The sequence below is a fragment of the Notolabrus celidotus genome, chromosome 3, assembly GCF_009762535.1.
Source record: "Notolabrus celidotus isolate fNotCel1 chromosome 3, fNotCel1.pri, whole genome shotgun sequence".
NCBI classification, from domain to species: Eukaryota; Metazoa; Chordata; class Actinopteri; order Labriformes; family Labridae; genus Notolabrus; species Notolabrus celidotus.
In genome coordinates, this window is record NC_048274.1 from 18,318,213 (window position 1) to 18,339,773 (window position 21,561).

At 40.3% G+C, this 21,561-nt stretch overlaps 1 protein-coding gene across 1 annotated transcript; it reads right to left on the minus strand.

Moving 5' to 3' along the window:
* Positions 1-3,073: 3,073 nt before the first annotated feature.
* Positions 3,074-9,949, minus strand: LOC117810696 (COUP transcription factor 2-like). Its single transcript, XM_034680625.1, has 3 exons — positions 8,913-9,949; positions 7,240-7,764; positions 3,074-4,958 (listed from the first exon to the last, which is right to left on the minus strand). The coding sequence occupies exons 1-3, from the start codon at positions 9,415-9,417 to the stop codon at positions 4,684-4,686; spliced, it is 1,305 nt and encodes a 434-aa protein (XP_034536516.1). The 5' UTR covers positions 9,418-9,949; the 3' UTR covers positions 3,074-4,683.
* Positions 9,950-21,561: the final 11,612 nt, after the last annotated feature.

Consider the following 21,561-nt stretch of genomic DNA (forward strand, 5'->3'; position numbering starts at 1 on the left):
GCTCAAAATCAGAAATAAATACCCACGTGAAAAAAAAAAGTCCAGGGTCGTTTTCAATGGATAAAAACTCAGGGTGACTTGAAAAGATAAGCCATGTATTTAAAAATAAATAACTCATTGAATTAATGACTTTGAATTTAAACGTATAGGCTATGAAGTAGCTTTAGTTTTTTTTTTTTCAGCCAGTACACTCATGTTAATATAGCCTTATTATTTATTTTTAACTTGATGTTTCCCTCCTTGTGCTTCTTTATTGTGTTTTACAATTACGTTTTTGTTTGAGTTTTAATGCAAAGTAAATGTGTAAATTGAAATGAATAATTTTTTGATTTAGACTAACTTTTTACTGTATAGGATACTTTGTGCGCATACGTTAAGACTGTGCTATATGTAAAAACTAACGACGAGAACGAGATATCCAAAATTAAGTGTAAGCAAATAAGAAAGAAGCACTGTTTTCTACATTATATCAAATGCTTATTATGTTCACTAAAACACTTTAATAAAATGAGACTTTAACTGAGAAGTGACCGAATCAATAGCGTGAAATTGTAATTGAAATATGTTGCTATAAAATGAAATGTGTGCATATCTTAAATTTCAAATAGCCCAGTGTATTTAATAAGACCATTTACTATGACATATTTCAGCAACAACTGATTGAACAGTTAATTGAGGAGCGACTTTCTCTGAAACAACCATCAGATTAGCGTTTTTTCTATTGAATGTTTCCCCGTTTGCTTGTCAACGGACATTGATCTTTGAATAAAACATTAATCTCGGCTAAAGCCTGATGCAGCCTCTAACTTTTTTTTCCCCAGTAGCCTTAAAGAAAACTCGACAAGGTCTCATCTCATATCGACTGCTTTCAAAGAAAAGTGAAGCTGCAACAGCAAACGACATCAGGAGTTTTCTTTCATTCTTTTCACGACTATAAAACTAAATCGTTGCTCTCAAAGACGTCTATATGATAGACTTGAATGCAAAAAAAAAAACTCTTTTTCATTTAATTTTAATTCTGTTGCTCTGCGGATAGCTTACAGACTTGAGTGAGAAAATGAGTCGCTTTCAGTTCTCTCTTTTCGATCTGTTCTCTAACATTTTTTTCCTTTGTAAGTCTTCTAGCTTTAAGTGGATTTTTTTATGGCTAAAGTAGATTTATTTTTTCAACATTAAAAATAAAATATATAAATACAGAAACCCTGTTGAAACAGTTGTGCTTCATTGCAGATTTGAGAGTGACAATTACCGGTTATTCTAACGGCATGAAAAGCTGCAGTCAGTTTTTATTTCATTCCACGAGTAAACAGAAGACGACTCAGAAAACGTTAAATGTATTTAAATTGTGTTTTAATTTTAGTAATAATTTTTAACTGTTGATTGTATTTTACAACACTGCTTTTACTGCTTCAACTTCAAAAAGATGAAACGACAGGAACTCACGCGGCTCAAATTGTGTCCCTTGCTTGCATTCAGTCAGCTCACGACACGTGAGGCTAAATGCTATAAAACATTTTACACCGACAACCGACATTTAAAAAAAAATCCTAGGATATTTTTTAATGATCTTTTCTCCTTGGCTTTTTTTCCCCAAGACATTTCCAGAAGTTTTCAAGCTAAAACAATGTTCACACGATTTTACTTGTCTTTTTGGTAGCCGATAATCTAACCAGAGGCTGTCCTGCATGATGAAAAAGGTTACATATACCTCCCTACATAAAGTTAGAAAAAATAAAAGCCAGTGGTATCATATCATAAACATATTAGTTATTTAAATATATGATTCGTGCCTCTCAGTTGTGTATTGTTACATTCTGATATTGGAGCTTCTTCTGGACTTCAGCCTCTTATAATCAGACCTCACTTGATATGATTATTAATATTTTAAAAAGGAGGATTAAAAAAAAGAGTCTTTTGATTGGCTGCACACTTTCACTGCTGAGAGCTGATTGGCTGATTGCAAACCCTGCTGTTTAATGCCTGATGAGCCTCAGCAGAGACAGAGCTGGTGTTCCTCCTGCTCTTACAGAACATCTCAGCCTGCTGTTCCTCCTCCTCTGCACACCACAGACTCCTTGGCGTTTTCTTCCACTTGGACCAGTACGTGTGTGGGAAAGTACTGCATTGTTTTACTGTGGCCCTTTGGCCCAGAACACCCAGGGGCCGTGGAGCGCCCAGCTTCATCCTCCTCAGGGTAAACTGTTGTGACAGAGCACTCGGGGGCCCCTCATTAGCTCTCTGTCCACTAAGAAGCAGAGAAGCTGCTTTAATCCTCTCTGTCCTCCACAATCTGCCAACCCAGACACCATTATTATTCCTTTCTCATTCTGCACCTTCTTGTCTTATGCACAGTTTAACCACCTCTGGGATTTAATGCCGCCCCTTACAGCAAAAGAAATCAGGATTTCCACGAGGTGTTAAAGTGGAGTAAAAACTGATTTAAAGTTGTTGTTGTTTTAAGTCTGAACTTTATATTGAATATTATTTTGGTGTATTTCTTGTCTAAACCCAATGAGAACATCTGAATCCAAGTGTTTATATGCATTTTCAAGTGGTTGGTAGTGATTAATATGCAAAGTCGAAATTTGGTCTCATAGTTATTAAATCATATAACTTCAAAATCCAACACTGAAATCTGCATTATGTTTGAATTAGTTTTAAGTGTTTATATTTGTATTTTGGGGTGTTTTCATTGTTTCAGTTGCCTTTCTGCCTAATACAGCTCATGCTGTAGTATAACTGCAAGGGTAAAGATACATATTTTACCTGCAGCTGGTTTTTAATACATATATTTCAAATGTATCCTTATGAACACATGAAGTCTTTCAACAGGAAGAAAACTGTTAGATTAAAATGTCTGATGAGTGACAGAAACAGGCTCCACATCAGCAGACAGGTCTGCTCTCACTCTCCTCATCAGTATATGGCCAAGTCATGTACTAGCTTACACACACACTCTCTCTCTCTCTCTCTGTCCCTGTCTCTCATACACGCATGCACACACTGAAATATATGTATATGAATACATTTGTCCTGTCTCAGTGGAAGGGAATCAGTCATAAACAACATCAAATTGAAATGGCAAAGTAAACCAAATACACTTTATTTATAAATCTTGAGTTATAATTTAATACGGTACCAATATGTTAACCAATATGCTTTCACAGTACATCAGAGTGGTTGTCAAAAAGAAGTAATCACAAATACACATTCACACAGACACAGGCATACACACACATCCACATACACACACACACTTTCAGTTCAGCAATACCCTGCAGTGGTCTATTGTGCCATTAGGCGGCCTGGGCTCATAAATGCATGACTTAAAAAGAAATAGATTTGTTACTTGACCTGGCAAGTCGAGTACAGTCCATTTATCCCATTAAGAAACTGTACAGAATACATCAGGCCCAGTGCTTCAAAATCTCTCTCAGTCAGTGGAAAGTGTTTGGTAATGCATTTATCGTTAATCCTGTAAAGTAATGTCATTACTTCTCCCAGTACCAGTCAAAAAAAATACCAATTCAATTTTAACTCCCCTACAAATACAAATATCAGCTTAGCCCACAGCTATCTAACATTCAGCCTCTTTCCCTTTATCTTTTTCACCATGGTTTCTCAGTTAAGATGAGAAGTAAGAGAATTTATCAGGAAAAAAAAATCACTAATTTGATGAGAAACAAACATGGTGCGGAGTTTCTGCTCACTAAATGGAGACAAAGTTAAAATATGACTTTTTAAAGACAGAGAAGAAGCCCTAAAGCAGGATCAAATCATCATATCTGCCAGGAAGTATCAACAAAAATATTTGTGGTAATTGTGATGTCAAAGTAATGATGTTAATGATGAAAGGAGAAATGCATTACTTTTCGCTGTCACACAAGAAGTGCATTTTTAAACAATTTTGCTTTTACTCTCCTCCCTCTCTGTACGTCCACAATGCAAACAGAATAAGACTCCAAAGTAACACAGCATTAATCTCACCATTCTGTCTATACACCATTTAGCAAACAGGTTAAAGTCAGATGATGTCAGGCGTCATACACCTTTGTTAAATCTGTCTAAAATGTTCCTTTAGTCCAAAGTGCCATGTCTGGAAGGTATGAAACAAAACAAACAAAAAAAAGATGGACACGAGACAATCCCTGCAGTTTTCTCACCGGCCGGGGCAAAAATACGTAAAACATTTAAAAAAGAGGAATCAAAACATAATTTACAAGCACGATAAGATAAATATACACACAGGGTCCAATAAATATTGTTTGTTATCCCAAAAACCATAGACTGCGAATGGACACCACACTGCAAAACGAAGTCTGTCATAAGCAGTCATCTCATGTCAGGAAATATTGTTTCTCTACGAACAAGAAAACAACTCTGCCAGTATATCAAATGTTCATCGTCTGCAAAAAGGGTTAATTCATTACAGGTCCTATAGAGACATCATGCAGAATAAGGCAGATCATTCCTCTGGTACAAAGACAATGGCGGTCTTGTAAGAAAACTACGAGCTGAGATCATTTTTTAGGATAGAATCGCTTGTAATTATCTCATCCCACTGGCAGTTTTGTTCTCTTGTTTTGATCAACAGAGATTTTACGCAGCACTGAAATTACATGATTTGAGGTGTGGTTCCCTCTCCTGACCTTAGCAGCACTGCTGTAGCTTCATCCTCCTCCTCTACTGAATGGGCATGTAAGGCCAGTTGAAGCTGCTTCCAGACAGCAGCATGTCCCTTATCAGAGTCTCTATGGGGGTTTTTCCCACCAGACGGACGAAGAAAAGCTGCTCTATGACAGAGGAAGAGACGGTGCGGAGGGAAGGCAAGCGGAGCAGCAGCTTCCCGAACCTGTTGGGCTGGTTAGGGTACTGGCTCCTCACATATTCCTCTAAAGCACACTGGGATTTCTCCTGCAGACCCTCCACATGGGCTATGTCCGACAGACCACAAGCATCTGCAGACAGAAAGAGCAGCAAGACAATAAGAAAAGGCAGGACAGGAAGCGGTCAAGAGCAGTGTTTGCTGAATGCTGAAGGTATCTGACTGACTGTGTTAGCACAGGCCAACTACAGCACAGAGCAACACAGTGACAACAGAAACAATCATAGGTTTATGTAATGCTGTATTTAAGTTAACTGGGATCATCGAAAGAGCAAACACCAGAAACCCATACCAATTCGGTCAGCAGGAAGAAAAGATGCTTTATTTTACTCCTGAAGTCATTGCTTTTATTTTGAAACCACAGATTGGGGAATGAGCTGAACTGCAGACCGCTGAGAATTTTTCCACTGGCTTTACGTGGTCTACTATCTCAGACCAGGTGAGACAGTAACAGCGAAGTTACGTATGTTAATAAATAAATGAAAGCTGAATGGGTCATTCTGTTATGGTGAGGCAATGACGTACGACACTACAGCAAATGAGGAAAAATGCTTAACATCAATAAATTTAATAAAGCACCCTATTAAAGTAGTGCTGTAGTAGAAATTCAATAACAGGAAGGGCACAATTATCCACATATCTGCCCTGCTGTCTGAATTAAAGGTTTCTCTTTTATCTTAAAGCACCAGGGATCCTGTGTGGTGCTTCTGTTCCCATTGAAGAGTACAAGCTGATGTTCAGAACAATTAAAAGGAAACAGTAATGATGTTTGAGTGCACATGCAGAGCGTCGACTGCTTGTTTACACACATTGTGTGTAGTATTCAGGAGAACCCCGTGTTTGCACTGTAACACTGCAGGCCGCATGGCAGCAGGGGTTAAAGAACGGTCTCGGTGTCCCAGTTTAACGGCACGCGCTCAGATGTACTTGTTGGGACTGAAATAGACATGGACAGCGAGCTTTTTCACATTTTACTCTTCTGCTTCTCGCCACTTTGATCCCGTTAACCATTTTATCATCAAACATCATTCTGACTTTAATTAAAAGGCTCATGAATAAAAGTTGTCTGAGCGGTGGGGACACACTGTTTGATTGCTGTAAATGAAATACTCAGGAAAATTGAAGTGTATAGCCACTTTTAAAACTTACAAGAAATTATACATTAATTTGCATTCACATATTGTAATTCACATTTTAAGCAATAGCCAGAATTATTTTAAAAATACACATTTTAACTATATAAAATTGTTTCATGTATTTAGTAAATAGATATATATATAAAACAAAGAAATGCCAATTCCACAAATTCAAGAATTAAGAAATAATTCAGCTTAATGTAATATCTTGATTTTACAGTTACAAAAAAGGCAGGAAAAAATGCTAAGATTTAACGGTCTATGTCGTAACTTTAATAAAGCATCTTTACATTAGGCAACGACTGAAAGCAGCATCTCTTACTTAGTTCTGTTTATTGATGCAGTTTTGTTTTTTTAGTGTTTGCAGTGCCTACTCTTGCTTTTACATCTCATAAAATAAATAAAGTACAAAATAAACTATTTAAATAGGCCTACTGACAAAATGAGTTTAAAGTGGATACCAATCAGTAACAAAATGATTATAGTATTTTAGCCTTTGTAGTGAAGACATTTCATTTTTACATTTTCATTTATTTGATTTTGATGTCTTATTGGTTTTTGCTTTAGGCTAAACTGGCTGTGTAATTCAGGTTGTGAACAAAGAGGAATTTATTGGAACATTTATGTTTTGTATCGAAGTACATTTATTTACTTGGGGTACGTCCATAATTAATTAATTAATTTATACATTTATCTATCGAGGAACCCCATGGTCGAACCTTCACTCTAGCTTTAACAAAACAAAACTCCTTTAATAATTGTCTGATTCTTTTAAAGTAGGATTGTATTTCAATCTTGTGAACTTCACAGAGGTCTACATAGCCTAGGTTTCTGAGATTACCAAATTATTTTTAGCATGCTGACTTTAACGCTTTTCGCCATTTTAATGAGTTCCAAATGTTCAAGCCGTCACCTTCATCATCGAAATATTCGTTTTTAGGCCTACGTTTATTTCGGCATTTACAATTAGGCGGCCATTTGTGAGTGGGCCTATCGCCTGTATTGAAAACCAATATGGTGTCTGTTCATCCATCTTTATCATTCCACAATGGTGTCTACATCAGAGTGGTGGTTTTTTTGTTTTTCTGTAAGTGTGTCAAGTAAGGTAGTTTGCCTGGGTGTCTTTTTATTTAGGCTACTAAATCACATTGGTGTGTTGCTCCAACCCCATGTATGTTAGCGGGCCTCCATGTTAGGGTGTAGAAAGAGGTTATGTACCTGTGGTGAACAGCACGATCGCTTTAATGCAGCTGTACTCTGCTGAGTCCACGTGCAGCACCTTCAGCTTCTCCACCTGCTCCTGGAAGACCCGGATGTGGTCCATGAAAGCCACCACCCTGTCCGCGGACATCGGGGAGGCATGCAGGCCTGCTGCGGCTAGCAGCGGGGCGACGTGCACCGGCATGGAGCACTGCGCTGCATTCAAGACGAACAGTTCGCTCCAGGTGAGGCGAAGCAGGGCCACCTGATCCGTCACCTGCAGGTCCGGGAAGAATGGGATGTTGCGGGCCCACTCCACGGCACTGAAGAGCATCCGGGCCGCAAGCTCACAGATGTTCTCTATGCCCATGATGTTGTTGCTTTGCAGACACTGGGAGCCGAATCGGGAGGTAGGGTAGGGCTCGGCCCTCAGCAGGAGAGAGATGTAACCTGACAGGTAGGAGTGACACTGCAGAGGGTCTCCGTTCGTCAGCGCAAACTGGCCGTGATAAGACTGCGTAGGAAGCCTGCCTCTCTGGACAGCTGCAACAAAAACACAGAACAAATGTCAAATCCAGCTGGAAGGCGATTAATACCACACATGACATTTAGAGAAAAACACTTTAAGGCGGTAGACATATTTTGGAGTAACACATGTGTCAATTAAGCCCATATAACATCCTTCAAACACTCACACACATAGCCTGATGTAGCATTTTAGCCATAAGAGGTCAGATCTACGAAGCAGACATTGCTAACTGATTTAGACAGCTCTAGGAAAGAAATGGCACATTCTCGGTAATGTAGTCATTTCCCGGTTACGAACTGCACCTGAGAAATGTGTGGGTATTAGGCTACTGTCGTATTATTTCAATTGATTTAAATAAAGGAATAAAATTGTCAAATTTTCACTTTGAGCTGGTTGGTAACTTTGGTTGTAGCCCGCTCTGATAAAATGCTCCTAAGCCTCTATTTTGTTTCAATCATCTCCTTATTTGGCGTTAAATTCTTTATTCATATTTGCAGCAATGATGTTCTTACAGCTCTTGAATATAACTCAGTTTTTTTTTGGAAGGCTAAAACAGGCTACGTTGGGCCTGTACGACCCGCATGCATAATGAATACACACTCATACACACTCACACACACAGACCGTGCACGCATAATCTACTAACATCGTCACGCACTTGTAGACTACATTTTAAAGCAAAAACAAAAAAATCGAAATTGAGCTAAATGTTGCAAAAAAATACACTCGAATTTGAACACGTGACATTTAAAGCACCTTCAGGCTGTTTCAGACAGTAGCCATGAAGCCAGCCAACAGCAACAACAATATGGGCTGCTCCACATGCTACACGATGCTAGCTGGAGCACTCTTATCTCTGGAATATCACAGGCTACACAGTGTTATGGTGTAAAGAGTGGTGGAGACAAATGTGCACAGGCAGAGGAAATGCATGTGCACATGTCACGAACTAGACAAAGGCAACACAAATTGTCGTACATGAAGAAATTGTATTCGGTAAACAGATGTAGCATACATATAATATATGTAGCAGTTTAAGAGTGTAAGTCATGGCGTCAAGGGACAATAAACAGAGCGCACATTGAATGTGTCCTAAGTTTTGAATGCTGGATGTTTTATATGATAATATCGACAGCGACAACAAAAGGACGCCAGCCCGTACCTTCCCTCCTCATGCCGACTTTGAGGCATTTCTTGAGGCGACAGTACTGGCACTGGTTGCGGTGGTGCTGGTCCACGGGACAGTTCCTGTTGGCCCTGCAGGTGTAGCTCAGGTTCCTCCTAACGCTGCGTTTGAAGAAGCTCTTACATCCCTCACATGTGAACTGTCCGTAGTGCTTCCCGCTGGATTTGTCCCCGCAAACGATGCACTCGATCTGCTGGCTCTGGTGTTTGTCCATGGACGAGGAGGAGGAGGAGGAAGAAGAGGTGGTGTTGTTATTGTTGTTAGTGGTGGTGTTCGCGGTGGTGCTGCTGGACGGATTGGGCGGCGGTGCGCCCTGAGGTGCAGCTGCAGCAGCCGGCGGTATTTCCAGAGAAGGCGGCGGGTTCATGTGTCCCGTCAGCTCCCCGGGCAGAGACAGAGGGGCAACCTGGGATACCGGGGAGGAGAGGGTCCCCTGTGCGTCCCCGACACCCTCGGTGTTTCTCCACGCCACCATCGCCATATCGATCGTCTCCAAAAGTTTGCGCGCCCAACTTTCCTCTTTTTACGCGATATAATGCACACAATTTGTCTGCATGGATTATGTCTACGCTATCAAAGAAACTGTGGCATTGTTTGACAATTTTAAAAACAAGTAACGCCTCACACTATGCATATAGAGCTCATAAGATAACGGCGATAGAATTATAACGCGCGACTTCACAAGTAAAGAAAGGGCAGTCACCCAGAAACAGGTTCAGCGCGGCGGAAATCCAAAAAGAAAGCTTCATTCAGAGCGAGATAATGCACTATAACATCCACAGAGGAAACATAAAGACACACAACACTGAGCCAACATCCACGGAGAGAAGCAATGTTATCCAAAAGAAAAAATAAAACACAATCTGATCCTTTCTGTCCTCAGTGTCCGGCTTCAAACAGGAAAGCACGCGAGCAGATGCTTCATCAGAGACCAGGCTTTCCAGACGCTCCCTGCTCTCCTGATCACTCGGAAGTTACATTAAAAAGACAACGGACGGAGAGGGGGTGATGGATGATGATTCTGATGATGCTTTGCTCCGGGACGGAGGAGGAGAGTGGTGCGTCTAAACGTCACTGGCTGTGACTCGGTGACGCGTTGTTTGGGGCGTGGTTAACGCGCGCGGGGAAGCTGGTCTGAGAGCAGCGTGGGGCTCCATTTGGATTTCTGTTAATACACACACAGTCGAATGTGGTGTGAGTGCTCCCCCTCCCCTAATCTTTTCTGCTTGTCTTGTGTGTATTTGACTATGGTAGACCTGCGCGCGCGTGTGTGTCTGCGTGTATTTTGGCATGTGTGCGTGCGCGTGTATCTGACTCCAGTATTTTCGGTGATTCTACCAGCTAGTCTCCATCGTATATCCGCTGAGAAAAAAAAATTATCTTCACACAGCATGAATCCCTATTAAAGAATGTGACAGGAGCAGCAGATTCTTTCTGCAGTAATTTGATGCCACCTAGTGTCATCATTAAATTACACAGAATATTGCATTAGCCTACAGGATTTACTCATTTACTCACAGGGCTTCAGGAGATGGACTTTCAAAATCTGTGCAATCTTTTAACATGTATATTATTCATGGCACACATGAAATAAAAAATGTTTACATTTGATCTCCTCTGCCACATGTTGCATGTTTGCACCATATTTTTAAATGGGTCAGTTGCTTATGGATCATTTAATTTACAAGCTTTTGCATCTTTATGGGTCAAATGTGAAGCCAGTTCGAAAATAATACAGGTTCTCTATTTCTTTGATCATCAATTTGAGTAAATGAGAAAGTTATTACTCAACTTCTTGATTGCATGTAATTGTATTTTGTTATTTTATTCATTTTAGTTTTGAACAAATACATTTGATTCACACAAAACCAAACCAAAGACCAAAAGGGATCAGTTCTTACCATAGTCACATATCATGTCTGAAGGAAAGTTAAAGTCTTAGCCCACTATTGTTAACAATGTTAAGTGTTAGAAAACTTTATGTTAATTTTTCCCATGTATGAGTGAAGATGCTGTATTCAATCATTCACTAAACTAGAAATGTCCTGAATTTTCGGGCATGTGTGAACGCAAATGTCAGTATTTTTTATCTGGGCTTTTTCAGCTAGTCCCCTAGTAATATTTCCGCAAAAAGTTGGGGTGAGTGGATGTGTGGACACAGCAGGTAAAAGTTGGGGAAAAAATCCACTGCAAGTGCAGGAATGAAGACACATATCATGCAACCGATGTGCAATTGATGCGATTTTCATGAACTTAATGAAGTTGCCTTATACTGTTTTCTGCTCACCAGTATATTCTTTCCTCTTATGTGTTTATCCTATGAATATGTAATTGCAAGTAAAACTGATATAAAGGCAAACAACTAATGATATCAAAACACTTTGACACCAAGTATTGATCTAAAGGTGATCTTATTGATTTAAAGTTGATTTATTAATATAGCTAATAAATATTTACCCAGATTCAACGGTTAGTATTGTGCAACGTTCTCATCCGCCTTTTTACCGGTCAAATAGATATAAAATTTTGCATTTTCATTCAAATTTAAGTCTTCATATAACCCTATTATACTGCTATCACCCTGAACTTAACATTGAAGTGGAAACATTAGCTTTTTTCTGTTGCCACCTGTTTTAGGCCCTCTCTCTTGTAACTTTTCTGTTGGCATTTTCTTCTCACTCAACCACTCAACTTCGCCACAGCCTGTACTGTGTGGCAGTTTGTAGATGCTTTGTTTCTCTTTTCTTAAACTTTTTTGACGTCTCTATCACTCAGCTCCTTGTGTTTTTAAAATTCTTGTTTCTGTAAGGTTTACCTACCATCGCCTTCCCTTCTCTGCTTCTGACTGGACAACCATTAACCATCAATATAAAGTTGTGATCTCCCTGCATGTAATATTAAAGCGTCCTCCATGTTGTTTATTGAGGCAAATGTTTTTGCCACGCTGTCAACAGAATAAAGTTAAATCCTAAACTTATTAGATATGCTTTACATTCTCTGTGGATTGATTTGATAAGAGGTACATGACCAGGTTGTCCCTGGTGTCAATCTTGCTATTCATAATTAAATACTGCAGGGGTTTGAACAATCAGGATCAAGTATGTCATACTGCCAGGTACTAAGTGCATATAAGAATTTTGGGAAAATGTAAACAGCAGGCTGTCCTGATATTTTCTAGAACTTTCCACAGTGCAGATTTGGAAATGGTTGAACTGCTTTTTTTTTTAAATAATATAGCCAGGAGTCTAAGTTTGACTTACCAACAGGTTTTTTGCATTTCCATGCACTGAGACTATTTGTAAAGTGTCTGGCCCCACAGATGTACAACCTTTAACATGTGCAGCGGTGACTTATTTTAGTCCATTTTGTAGACTCAGAGATAAAGCTGTCTTGATGTTTGTAGAGCCTTTTGGTAGCAACATAGTGCCTTAAAATAAAAACTCTGCATTGCCATTTCTCTGTTGACTCATGCTCCATGAGTCCTGAGGCTGAGTGTGCTGTCACGTTCCTCCAGACGGCCAGCTCTGCAGTCATTCAGCAACTGCTCACACACAAAACAAGCTCTGCCCTGCCTGCTAACAAAACACACGGCTGACGTCCAAGACCAATCAACAGTGGAAGGTCAAGGCTAAAGTGTTTACTACACTGTGGGGGGATGATGCATTCCTCCACAGTTTAAGTCACTGAACCCTCCCCTCCCCGGTCTATTTAGTGACAAGTCCTGTAAGCATTAATCACAGATTTAGGAGTTTAAGGATGATAATTCCCCCTGTTTCTTGTGATCCGCTGCCCTTTAAGACTTATCACATGTGGGGAGCTGAAATCTAGCTAATTGAAGACAAAGTGAGAGAGTACGGCCAGGCAAGTCCCGCTGTGTGTGCAAAGCAGCAGGATGTGACTGTTTACAGCTCAGTGGGAGGCGTGCTGCTCTGCGAGGTGGCTCCGTAAATATATATTGTTGAATCACAGCTCCCTGCTAAGCTCTTTACCCTCTGAACAACAAGTGGCACCATATGGTTATCTGTTAAATCCTTGCAGTGTTTAATATGAGGACAGATGCAGAGCAGGTCCTCTAGAGGTGACAGGTTTGGAACTATGACAGCCTCTGTGACTGTCCGCTGAAGGGACTCTAAGAGGACAAACTCACACATACACACAGAGGAGGGTCAAAAACTTGAAATCTACTGAAAGAAATATCTCAACTTGAACATTGAGTCTGTGATCCTAGAGTTAGAAATAATCTGCAAATCTTTGGTGATGAAATGTGTCAGAGTTAACATTTTACAGTTTATAAGAGCTCTACACATCATAGACTTCAAGGAAAACGCAGTAGTATTCTGATCCATCGGAGTAAATGGGTGTGGTGTAAGCTCATTATGTCAATGGGATTATCAGTGGTGATCTAAAAGTATACTACAGCCTGTCTCATACCCTCCGGCGGACTCTTCCAGTAAGAAATTGGCAGACTCAGAGCTTCAGTGAGCGTGCAAATCTAGGAATGTCATGACCCAAACCTGCAGGCCAAAACAGGTTGAAGGAAAAACAAACAACAGCATATACTTATATGTGAAATGGTTATTACTCTTAGTGTTTGTGTTGATGTGTAAACTTGTACCTTTGTATGGTATGAAACAAAAAGGTAGAGGAAAACCAACATAGAGAGAATGAAGGTGTAGTGAATGTTTCAGAGACATCCCTATGTTTATCAATTTCTTATATCTGTCTCTAATTATCAGTTGAACACAAGTATCTGTCTTAATAAAGACTGTATGTTGTCTTAATGCAAACCCATGTCCACAACAGCCCTTCCATAGATTCATGTTTAAAAGGAGACAAGTAAATATGCAGGATGAAATGGCATTCTGCTAGCTGTAGTTTCATGTGACTTTAAATGCATGCTGGGAGGCGAGCCAGGTCTCCCAGCATGCAGCTGGGTGTGTGATGCACTGTCACGCGCTTTGCCAAATAAGAACTGACAGAGAGACAACCACATGCACACATATGATGGGGCACCATGCAACTGACTGTGCAGAGCCAGAGGGCTGTCATCCCCTTAAAAACAGGCTGAGAAACCCCAAACATATTCAGAGTAATCATATGAAATAAGATAGAACAATATTTAAAAAGAGCTCATCATCAGTTTTCTTCTAAAATCTACAGGAATTCAGACACAGACACTAAATACAGTTGAAACTCAAAGGGTGATGGTCAGTGTAGTTCACAATCAATCCAATCCAACATCAACATCATAAAGTCAAGGGTGCATTTCCTCTTTTGTTGCTCCTGCATAGATCGTCATGGTCTATTTTTAACATTTACAGTAAAGCTATGGTTAATCAGATTATGTGTCTGCAAAGTATGTTAAACAAGTAATTGTGAGTAAATGTGAAGGATGCTGCTCAGTAAACGGAGCAGGCAGATCGTCTCTTTGCTGTTAACCTTGGCAGCCTTTGAAACAAAGCTGGGATCTCTTAGGCAGCTAAGCAGGGTCAAATCCTGGGCATGGAGCAACAATAACTTGTCAGTTAGATTAGCGCACCTGAGCTACAGCTTCACCTGTGACCACTGCACTGCCTCTTAGCTTTCATTAACACCAGACTGCTGACCTCTGACCCCTTCAGGGCCACCGCAGAGGTCAGCATGAGGAGGATTTCATGCATGGGAAACACATTTTGCTACAGGTCAGCGTGCAATGATAACACAGCACCACTCGTCTCCACATTTGTGAACAGAGCCATCGTGGTAGGATCCTCATTGGGAGTGGTGCAGAGCTCTACTTAACCTTTGACCTCACTCAGACTTGAACTCATTATCTGGCGCAAGATTGACCCACATAACTGTTGAAATGATCAGTCTCATAGAACATAACTGTGAATGGAGACAATCTTTACAGGGAAATGAACATAATTATTTTTAATAGGACAATGACTGTTGATTCTCTACCAGCACTACATATACAATGCTAATGTTATCATCTGCATAGCGCTGTGGAGAGTGCGCATTTAAGTAAGTGCTATCATGAACTAGCCAACTGCTGGGGCATTTACCATTTATCTCATGGATCAGCTCCAAAAAAGGTAAAATGTGCCCTAAAAATTTCTACTGCTTTTTTCCCCTGCCCTTTTTCTTTAGCTTTGCTTTATTGTATGGTTTTGTAAAAATTTCACTCATAAATGTAAAGGTACAGTGCGTAGAAGTGGGAATATTTAGTGATATCTGGCTGTCAGATTCTATACTGAAACAATCCCTTGCTCACCCCTCCTGTCGGGGAAGCAATGGTGGCATTTGAGGACAAGAAGCTCTTGTGATGCATGATAAGTATGATCCTCTAAATACAAAAACGCTTGTTACTAGTTTGTCCATTCTGTGTTACTGTATAAACATGGCGGTGCAAGATGGCAGCGAAGAGGATCCGATCCTCATGTAGAAATAAAAAGGCTCTTTCTAAGTTAAAAAAAACATACAAAGATATACATTCAGGTGTTTATACACCTATTTAAACATACTGATGAATATTATGTTAAATTTCTACCAACTCTGTTCTGCTGAATGCCACCGAATACAACACACTACACATTTAAGAATCTTTACCTTGAGTTTCCTTTGTCAGGTAAGAAAGTTATTCATTGTGGATCACATTAAATAACTTTTGGTTTGTGTTGGCACTCCCTGTGGACAATAAACTGTATAATTACTATACGTGATCTCCGTGACGTCACCCATCTGCTTTGAAGCCAATCGTCGGCGGGAACCATGTTGGAAATGCTGAACTCAACCTAACTGCTGTCAAGCGATTGTAAGGTAAAGAGGTGTGCTTTGAGCCTTCTTGCCAACAGCTACAGTATTCCAGCCTGTCAGTCAAGTCAGTCATGTCCTTAAATGGACAAAACTCGAAATTTTGATATCTTCTGAACCGTTGCGCTATATAAAAATTCACCCCCCACACAGTGTGTGCCGATAGAGGAATTAGCTATGTGGTTTCCAGTGTTTCTGCAGCCAGCCTCAAGTGGACGCTTGATGAACTGCAGTTTATAACACTGCCGCATGGGCTTCATATTTTGAGACCGGAGGTTGCTGCTTGTGGACAACATGGTATGTTAATTCTTATCTGACATTGCCCTGTACATGTCCAGGTAATGTTTTCTGACAAATGTCATCCCTCTGTCTTTAGACAGTCAAATGTATCTCTCAGTGTGAAACTGAGCAGTGGAAAAGATACAAAAAAAATGTCTGTGTCTTCAGAATATTGTGAAATGTCTTGTCTGACACCTACCCCCTCACAGTGGTTCTAAGCTTTGAAAATGACTGCATAGAAACACTCAATCTTGTAGTTGATGGTCTGATTTGCTTTTGTAGGTCACAAAGAGGCATCAATGTAAATTTAAGTCTGTTTCATAACCAACATTATCTCTCAAGACAAAATAGTGTTTAATGTTTACATTTTCAATTCTAGCTTTAAATTATTAATATTCTGAGGTGACTGCTGTGTTACACAAAATGTACAAGTATGTGGGGTAAAATGAGTTCTCCAAAGATGATTAACATTAGATTACCAGCTTTAACACTAAGGATGTGTACAAACAGAGGCTTTGCCGCTTAAAGAGATACAAATATTTATTTACAAGACTCATTTGAAACTTCATTTGATGCTGATTTGTGATTCAAAAGATATGTTTCTGTGTAATGTAAAACAATGTTTATATTTATGTAAAAATGGACGACTGTAATAGGCAAGAGGGCTGTATGACGGGGAAAGTCAGGGTGGTGCTCAGGGCCTAAACAATTTCCCATTTGGGGTAGTGAAGTGTTGGGGCCTGATGAAATTTTTGAAATTGGGCCCCAAATCCCTGGTACTGCTCCTAGGTAGGTGTCATTATCTCTGTATCTGTCTTTTCTTTTTAAATATATTTTTTGGCCTTTCTGGTCTTTATTGGATAGGACAGCTGAAGAGAGACAGGAATGTGGGGAGTAGAGACCGGAGCAAAGGGTCGTGGCTGGAAGTTGAACCAACGACAGCTGCAACAAGCACTAGAGTCTCTGTTCGTGGGGCACGCTCAGGCCAACCGGCGCCCCAATAGGTGTCATTTCTGACTCACCTTTTTCCCAGTGACCTACACTTCAGTCTGCATCCAAGGGTAGATAGTGTGTTCCTCTTATTCTACCTGTCATTTTCTGAGGTGTTTTTCCCCTTTTTGTCTCCTCTGGCGGTGAAACTGCCAAAGTAAAGCTGTGACGACTGTGAGGATTTTGTTCTTCCAGGAAGTTTTCTCGTCCTTGATCTGTTTATCGGTTAGCGTCTGCAGCGAGGTGATGCTAGGACGTTGTGATGTACTGGGTGTTACATCGGTTCAGACGGCTGTGCAAAGGCCGGGAGGGACGCAGACAGTTGGCGGCTTATCCAAATGACACTGAAACTCAAAAACACCGGTCTTTTCAAGGTCAGGTGGCAAAAATGATTGTCATTCAGAGAGACTGTCTCTACATCTGTCTGCATATAGTTTTCAGAGATGGTGGTTGGAGGCAGGTAGCATGTGTAGTACTGGGAAACAGGCATTTTGACTGCAAATGTAAGTTAAAAAAGGGTGAGATGTTGCAGCCAATTCTCTCAGCACTTACTCATATTTATTTTCACAGACAATTCAATTCAAACAGCTTTATTGGCATGAAAGTTAAAAAACAATATTGCAAATTACATAAATAGACCCGCCCCCCTCAATTTGTGTCACTGGACCAAATGTCATTCAAAGAGAACACACTTCTTTCGTCTTTTATGACGACACATTTCCTCTTCCTGAGAACACTGCCTTGCTTTTTGATTGATTGTGTATTTGTTTCTATTCATAGAGGCCAGATTCATCATTCCAATTTGTCAAGTTGCCGGTGTACTGAGTTAATGATGTGCAGGAAGAAGAGGACTGTTTAGACTCATCTGAGGGTTCCTTTCCTCACCTCCGCTCCAAACGAGCAGCAGAAGCTTCACCGGGCTGCAGGAGCTGCTTGGCACCATGCGTAATTAGTGTGATGAATGCTTTAGCGGGACAAATAGTGGCAGTCCCCTGTCTCTCGCTCATCGTGTGGCTGTGCTGTGCAGGCTACTGGGCTGCGGCTTATCAGGGTAATGGATGATTCTGCAACAGGACAATCCCTCAAACAACAGTGCCTCTACTGAGCAGAAACGCAGAGTTTTACAGGTTTTTCTTTCCCTTTTGAAATTCTGTCTTATTTTCCTGAAAGCATCTCAGCTGGATCTCAAGTGATTAATTTAAGGCTTACTAACAGCTTTAAAAAACTGTTAATTTTGCTATCAATGAAACTTGGAGATAAAAGGAATGGTTTGAGATGATATGTTTGTATAAGGTTTTCCCACACAGCCTCTAAGGACTTCTTGTATGGATATGCAAACGTCTTCACTCTAACTCTCTGTGGGATTCTGTTCCTGGTAGAGTCGTCGCTGCTGAAATGATGGATCACATTATTAGATTAGAGGAGAGCAAGGACAGCCAGTGACTGGATTTGCAATTCACGCAGCTCCTTTTGTAGGCAGACCTCTTCTGCATGGAGGGGATAATTGGGCCTTTGTCACTGAGTCAGAGATTGTTTTTTTAACAATGTGGAGAACCTTGTAATAAATCAGGTCAGCTGTCAGAGCCATGTCACCAGACGAGGCATTAGTCAAATATGCAGAATAATCCTTTAACATACAATGTAAAGAGGAATACATCATCATTTATTTGAAGTCTAGATATGTCTAATTTTTCCAACAAATGAAGGGCATATGGTGATTTAGTCTGGTGGATGAGCCTCAGGGTGAAGCAGCCATGAAGGTCTGGCTCTTTGTGCTGTCATTTCAGTACCAGCTAATGGCCTGTGCTTACTCTGTGCCGTGACTTTTCAACCCACTGTGACAGTGAATCATACACGGCACATAAGGCTGAATTCTCAGCCATGTCATCCGTGTAGCGGAAGGTGAATATGTTGACTGCCACAGACAGGTAATCCATAGCTGTATCAGTAGAAAAAAACACAAGTTCAGTGAATTGTTTCGATAGCAGGCAGACCCAGGGCTAACAGAGCGTGAAAGACAGGCGAGGTCGTGGAAAGGTTATTTCTGGGTCCAGGAGGTGAGACTTTGGGGATGCGGACACGTCAGTCCGGCAGAGTCCTCAGGTCAATGTGAAGACAAGTGGAAGACACATTTCTCTGTCAGCACGCAGAGAGCCCATGCGGGTTCAGGCTTTTGTCGTGAAGTCCCAAGTCATTGAGTCAATAGCCAAGGAACATGACACAACCTCTCAGAGTCACTCGGCATCAAGCGGGACAGGGAATGGCATGCTTTCCATTTCACTGCACCATGGCCCCGCCGAGACCCCGTCTGCACTCGAGAAACAGGAGAGCTCTCAGGCCCTGGCTATCGCTTAAAAGCAACGCGGCAGCCTGGCCCCGGACACGTACACGGCTCCCTCAGAGCAGTCAAACAAGGTGATCCACCGGTCAATCCATAACCCCGACTATTATCTCCTCCGGCTGTTGTATCGTGGCTGGTAGGCAGGGGGGATAACCACGAGGCAGGGATGACAGGAAATTAGATCATGGCCAAGCACAAGCACATTTCGATTAAACTGATGTCAGGATTTATCTTCTTCTGTCAGTGAGCTTAGACCAAAGGGAGAAAAAGTGATCTTTCACTGTATCTGACCGAATAAAGGCCTTCATCTGAAGCACGGCTCTGCATGTCATATATAAACTACATCACATTATGTGGCATTAAAAATGAATATTACAGATGTGTCATGGAGGCCTTTACCAATACCACCATCTGATTCCGTTATTTTCATCCAGCCAACCAGTTTATAATTATGAAGCAAAGTGAATTTGAATTCTCTCTTCTTTATCATGTACATTTTTTAACCTGTGAACTGTTGCTCTTTTACCAAATATAGATCTGCACTCAGGTTAAAAAATTGTGTCCTTTTTTGTGACTGGGTTATTGCCAAACTTTTGTAAAAATGTAATTGGCTTCATATGTGCATGGTACGTTGTTGTATTTCAGAAAGCAAAGGGATTTTTATGTTGAAATGATCACAATTTGAATAGATTTTCTCCTGGTTCATGTCCTGACCTCTCAAGCTTATAAAATAGCCTGCTATGGGGTCTTAATCCTTAGGTGGGGAACCACTCATTGGGTGAACGAGAAATAATAATTGCAGTTACTTTGTCGAGATGTGTTTCACAAAGTTCTGGCTCTGTGAGATGAACAGTAGTTGTTCTCCTGGTAGGCTCACCAACATTTTATCAGATTCATTATTTTGAAAATAATATTTGTATTTTAGGAAATTTGTCACATATGTTCATACCTCCTCAGGATAACTTGATGGTACTACTTTTACATTTATTTAAGTATTTTTTTTCCTAGTCAAACTTTTGATATTTCCATCTACTTCAGCCAACTACTTCAGCCTCTGTGTTCATGCTCATCAAATGATACAAAGCTAACATGGTTGAGGCTAACTGCTTTGAATCATGCATTCAGGTTTGTACCATGCTAATGTCAGGGCTGTGCTCTGCCTAGAGCCAGAGATAGCGTTAGACTTGTTGCATGTTCAGTTTTTAGATGTAGTAGTGATTGGAAGTATTGAACACAGCTCTACTGCCACAAGTAATTATTTTGTTGTGAGTTGCTGTTGGATTGTTGTATAGTTAAAAATGTTTCCACACTGCTGACATTTTAGCCACGGGATTGCTGATGCTAAATAACTTGCTCATTTGCTGAGCCCAAATACTGTGCTCAGTTTACGAAAGCTGACGAAATCAATTAGAAAAATGTCCAAATCGCCTCTGATTCGACAGTTGAGATTGGGATCAGGATGTACTAAATGGTCTGGTGGATCACCCTCAGTGGCCTGTTGTAATCTGTCAAATTACGAATAGCCTTCACATTTTCTGTCACTGTTCAAAATTCCATCAATGACAGACAATATTTGATGTACCTCTGCCTGCAGCATGCAAACTCTTTGTACTATTTCATAATGCAAAACAAATCAGGTGTTGTTAGACTTTTGGCTGTAAGTCGGTGCAGGTGTTAGGATGACAAGTTTGTTTGATTTTGGAATGATGAATTTGAAGACTGCATTTTTCAGTGGTGTGAAAACTTTCTCAGTGACACTTAATTTAGATGAATCAGGAAATCATTACTGTGAGTAACAGACAGGCAAAAAAGGTCATGTTAAAAACAAAAATAGTATATTTAATGTATTTACAATAAACATACAATCATGTAATCTTTTCCAAGAAATATACAGAACATAAAGCTTTTAAATATAAAGTCATATAATTTAAAGAAAAAATAAAATAAATCCAAAGAAGCAATAGAGCGTATCTAAAAATCTTTAGTGATGCTTTGAAAATATAGGTGATATTTTTTTATTTCAATGCCCTTTTCTGTTCAAGGTCCTCCTGCAAAGAGCCATGAAATCAAATACTGAATACCACCCACAACAGAAGCAAACACATCACTCTAAAACCGTCACTAACATGGTTAGCACGTGGTTTCACTTTAGTTAAAGGCAACATGCTGCCTAAAGGCTCCAACCAAAGATTATCTATCTACATACGAAGAGTTTGCTTC